The following is a 5,352-nucleotide window of genomic DNA, read 5'->3' on the forward strand; positions in this document are numbered from 1 at the left end:
ATGAAAATTTTTCTTAGCTTTCATGGACAACTTTATGAGTGTATAAAGAATGGGAGATATATTTGTAGTTTACTAACATGCAATAATACATGAGCCCACCATCGACCCAATGGCAAGGCCATAAAATCTCAAAGGATAAACTCACTATTCTTGCTTCTTGCCTTGGTCCCCCACCTCAAACCCACAAGACAATAAGATGCCAACAAAGGAGAAATTGGCTCTTCTTCCTTATTCTTTTAGTCCCCCACCTCAAACTCAACCAATCATAACCCCAACTTACATTTAAGCTGAGAGTGTCAACTCTACTTCAAAACTAGTACTTATTCACAACATTCTTGCATATTCTATACTAACATCAATCATTTGATAAATGCACCATCCTTACTCTTGTACTCAAATGATAGTGTATTCCTGAAACATATTTGAACTTGTCTTTGCATTGAAACTTCATGATTCAAGAATCAAGGATACCATACATGATCGTCCACTGCATGCTTGTGATCATGACTTGATGGTCTAGTATAAGATGATAACATCCTTACTTGGCATTTTTTTTCTATACACCAAGTTAGGTTTGGCATATAGGAAATCTCAATATTTAAAAAGATCCACGACCCTTAAGGACATGCTTTCTCAAGCCAGGAATATGAGTATTCTTTATGTAACTCTCCCATTTGATCTTGCTTACATCAAACTTAAAGAGATCCCTTTCTACATTGGACAACTCCCCAAATAGTTGTTTAATGTTTGAGCTATCAAACCTACATAAGTATTCATGATAAAAGAAAGTGAGCTACAAATTTCAAAGTATTCTATTTCCAATATTTTCAATTTTAATTTTTTTCAATTTACCTTCCTGCATAAAATGTGTATGTTTTGTAAAGACTAGCAAGATAACATGCTTGCTCTTTAGCCTTTGAAATGAGTAGATTATGTCTTCCAAATTCTTTTGTATGATCACACTTCTCCATTTCCTGATAAAGCCTTAAATGTTATAATTATGCATCTAACATGGGTGGATTTCTACTTATGTTGAACATATCAACTAATTATATGCTTACCTCTTTGAAAATAGTGGAAACTGAACTTATGAAACTATCAATGTCATCAAAAAGTTCGGGTGATCTTGGCTTAACTATGTGTCCATGTTTATCAACAAAGGGATTCTCTTGAAAATGTTCATATGATGCCTTAGCCAACTCACGAAAAGAAAGGGGGTTGACCATAGAGGAAGCCATTTGGTAAACTTGCAGCCCATGCTTCAAAGCATTCTTTGCCATTGCTGCAAGCATTGCATTAGCTACCATATCCACAGGCACCTATACACATAGTGAAACCACAAAGAAAGAAATAATCCATACTTACAAGAAGCATATATAAACATGCATGTCCATAAAGATTATATGCATGAGGGAGTCTTGCTATGAGATTATATTTTTTACCAAAATAAAGAATGTATATAATATGGATCATGAAAAGTAACACTCACTAGACAAGTTTGGAGCAAAGGCTATAAAGAGTGAATGTTCATGGAGATTATGTTCAAAAAGTAATGGATCTTTTCATATAAAGGTAAGAACTTAAACTCACCACATCTAATACACCATGAGCATCTGCAAGGAATCCTGGAAGTTGACCTTTCCCATATAGTACTATAATTGGATCCATCATCCTGTCAATTTTGCACTTTTCAATAATGTGAGTGTTTAAATTTACCTCATTGCAATGTTCTATAATGCATCCCTATTTCTTTTAACTTTAAACAACCAAAATATATGAGATTTGAGTTATTATGTGTATGTACACTAAAATACACAAATCTTGGACATTCTTACCCATTATGATTGTGAATCATAATGTGCTTCCTACACAAACACAATATGTATATATGCCCATGCACATGATTGTAAGTAAAGCCATGATTTTACGAGATTTTAAACCACCTATTGCCTTCCATCCACCCTGGAAATGGTTCTTCAAAGGAGCTCTCAACAACACTTGGGCGAATAATGACCACAGGTAGATGCTCTCGCATGCTATCTATGACCATCTCCCCCATTGCTTTTGTAAAAACATATGTGTCTTGCCATCCAAATTTTTGAGCCCTAGTTTAATCATTTAAGAGGTATAAGATAGAAGTTCACATTTGTCTTTTTGTGTTATTATCATAAATTTCAAAGATACTATGTGGGACAAAATTCTCCTTACTAAAACATAGACATAAATCAAAAATCAATAGAATACCTTTGCATACCAAGATCCTTCATTGATCGAACAAGACCTATCTCATTCTTTTGTAATGAGGAATGTTCTAATTCTTTCATGAAAATATCATGTGCTTTAGCTACAATCTCCATCTCTATCTCTATATTGAGATCAGGATCTACTTTCTGCAAATCTTGGGAGCTTTCCCTAGCAATGCTATGACCTGCTTTGAAGGACTTCTCTTGAACCACACCTTCCCTTGTGCCATTCACAAATGCTAGCAACAATATATGAGGTCAAGTGAGAAACTTCTCATAATTAATTAAAGTAATGTCTATGATTACTTTTGAAGTAAATAGATTGTTCCCCTTATGCTCTTTGATATGTGCTTCAAGTTAAATAAATAAGCTTTTGCACTTTAACATTTAGCAATATTTCATGTATAGCATCATCATTTCATTATTGATTGTGTTTGTGATGCCAAAGGTGGAAAATGGATTATAATGTAAGATGTTTATATAATGAGCATGAACTACCTGTGGACACATGCATAAGAAGTTGAAGGTGTTGACACCTTTTGCTAAAATCCAACATTCTCTTTGGTCCATTAGTGTTTAAGTCAAGGGCATGGTCATACCTAAATGGATATAAATGGAAAATTGATAGCAAGATCAATAAAATGATTATATATCCAAGTTTTTAGCAAATAATAATTACAATAAAATTTTCTAAATAGTACCTTTCATCAAATGTTGTACTTGCAGCTGAGTTAATAACTATGTCAATTTTTCCACACAAGAACTCAAACATGTTTGAATCAAGGCCCAAGTTATCCATAGCGATGTTACCCACAATTGGGGTGATCTTTTCACTTGTAAATTTGTCATAAAGATGGCCATGTTGGCTTTGCAAAGTCATAAATAATGTTGAATATATGATCTACATATGTAAAAATAAGCATACATGTTGCAAAGGTTAATGCGTTGCATATGATTTTAAAAAGAATAAAGAATTCCTAAAGAAAGTGATATTTCAAATGATGCCTTTAGTAAAAAGAAGCTAAATCCAAAATCTATTAAAATATGTATTTGTTTCTCAACAAGGTTAAAGTGAGGTACGACAATATACTTACTTCTTTCTTCAGTCTTTCATTGGCAGAATTAATATCCTTAGCTTTTATAAGTAGATATAGCTGGCCAACATTTGGTTGAACTCTCAATATTTTCTCCACCAAAACTACATTTTTAAGTGCACAAATAAGAATGGGACTCAATAGAATTGCATGTCAACCCAAGACAAGGGTTTCACAATTACAATTTAGTTCCAAAGAGACCAACAAACCACTAGTTGAGGGCTCATGTGTCATAGTTTTCACTTAAATGATATTTAGCATTAAATTGAATTTGAGACATATATAGCTTATGAAACCATGTAAAATATGAATCTTGAAACTTGTAGATATCTCATGCAATAATGTTGTGTAAAGTGGTAAGTTATGATCTTGATTTAGGTAATGTATCATACCTTTAGCAAGGAAACCAGTGGCACCTGTTATAAATATATGTTTCCCTTCAAGAAAATCTATAATGCCAAGACCTTGCCTAGATTGTGATATATCATGTGAGAATGGATCAGGGTAATTCACACTTTTGATTTCATTTTTTGGTCTACTTGAATTGGAAACTTGAAGATTTTTCCTTGTGGTTGGTAAAGCCATGGCCTCATTCACATATGATGTTCTTCCATGCACATGCATGGACTTGCGACCACCTTGCAATATGAATGAAGAAGGCCTCTTATTTGATGGGTTCATGGGTGAGTATACAAATTCTTTGTTTGCAAAATTTGTCACTTTATCATTGAAATGAAACTTGGGCTTTAGTTGCTCACCATTTGGCACTACCAATTTGTTTTTCAATTGACCTTTATCGGTTTTACAAATTCTATTTGCATATGATGACAGTTTTCTTTGGGGTCCAAGCATCCAAATGCAACTTGTACTACTAGAATACCCGTTCTCCAATTGCAATGGAAGATACTTTGAAGAGATGAGATGATGTTGATTCATCATCAAATTTAGGAGATATAAGATGTAAAAAGATACATGCCCATTACCAAGTAGAGTTTGCAATGTAGAAAATGGAGTAGAATTGGCCTAATTGTAGATGAACATTGCTTGTAAGCTTACAAATAAGCAGTTATATGTGATGATTGAGGCTTCAAGATATGGAGAACAATGGTTGTGGGAAGGCCAATGCTAGTTATAGCTCAAGTCAAAGGCCTTCCTTGAAGAAATCAAGCAAAACTCTTTCATTGTTTGGTGAAGTAAAGATTTATGCAACAATCTTTTTGTGATATGCGAATTGAATGAAGAGTATACTAAAGACATACACCCTACTACCAAGGTTTTTGTGAAAGACCTATATCAAGAATGCATTTCTTGTTCACATTGCTTTACATGTTGTGGATGGCAATTTCCTAAGAACATGTTGGTTTATCTCATGTTCAAGTTCTTATCTTATTTGGAACTTTAATCACTTCCATATAGCATCTAGTTTATAAAAAATTGTACTTTTATTTATGTGGTATTTGTATTCATTGTGTTGTGTTGATATTTTGACTTTGTTTTTCATGTTTATCTTATCTTAGCATTTTGACTTTATTTTGGCATTTTAATCTCCTTCCTCAAGAACATGTTTCGGTCATGGGCATTTGTTTTGCAACATATCAACTCTCATTTGAAATGTAGAAGTACTCAACAAAATAGCCTTACCAAGCCAAGTATTAGAGCAAGTGAATTTTCAAGCTCTTAACTAGAAACACACCTTTCATTAAATGTTCAAAATATATTCTAGTAACAAATGTTGTGATATTTTGTTCACCAAATTGTGGCCAAATCACACACAAACTATATGAGGGAATAAATTTTCACCTTATTTTGCAATAAGTATAAAGTCCAAACAACAAATGCATATGGCATTTGCACTCACATTTAGCTAATTCTTTAGTAGAGTTTGTAAATTAAGTTACTTTGTATAGCTTCTTACTTCTTGCTTTGTACAGTTTTGTATAGCTTTGTATATTCTTCTTTTCCAACTACCAAAGCTTAATTTCAACTATTGAATAAAGAAGAACAAATTCTCACAT

The 5,352-nt window shown here is 33.1% G+C and overlaps 1 protein-coding gene across 3 annotated transcripts; it reads right to left on the minus strand.

The window, feature by feature from the left end:
• Positions 1-419: 419 nt before the first annotated feature.
• On the minus strand, positions 420-4,276 carry LOC148014976 (fatty acyl-CoA reductase 2, chloroplastic-like). Of its 3 annotated transcripts, XM_087664972.1 has the most exons (11): positions 4,096-4,276; positions 3,730-3,975; positions 3,338-3,441; positions 2,945-3,144; positions 2,742-2,842; positions 2,245-2,482; positions 1,944-2,105; positions 1,591-1,672; positions 1,062-1,319; positions 853-974; positions 420-761 (listed from the first exon to the last, which is right to left on the minus strand). In XM_087664972.1, exons 1-11 carry the CDS (start codon positions 4,274-4,276, stop codon positions 599-601), a joined length of 1,857 nt encoding a protein of 618 aa, XP_087521098.1. In that variant the 3' UTR covers positions 420-598. The 3 variants fall into 3 exon arrangements, with proteins under 3 accessions (XP_087521098.1, XP_087521100.1, XP_087521099.1); XM_087664974.1 differs by lacking the exon at positions 1,944-2,105; XM_087664973.1 differs by lacking the exon at positions 4,096-4,276 and having other exon boundaries at positions 3,730-4,081.
• Positions 4,277-5,352: the final 1,076 nt, after the last annotated feature.

This window comes from Lygodium microphyllum, chromosome 24, assembly GCF_053477565.2.
Source record: "Lygodium microphyllum isolate KBCC chromosome 24, Lygodium_microphyllum_v1.1.10, whole genome shotgun sequence".
Taxonomy (NCBI): domain Eukaryota; kingdom Viridiplantae; phylum Streptophyta; class Polypodiopsida; order Schizaeales; family Lygodiaceae; genus Lygodium; species Lygodium microphyllum.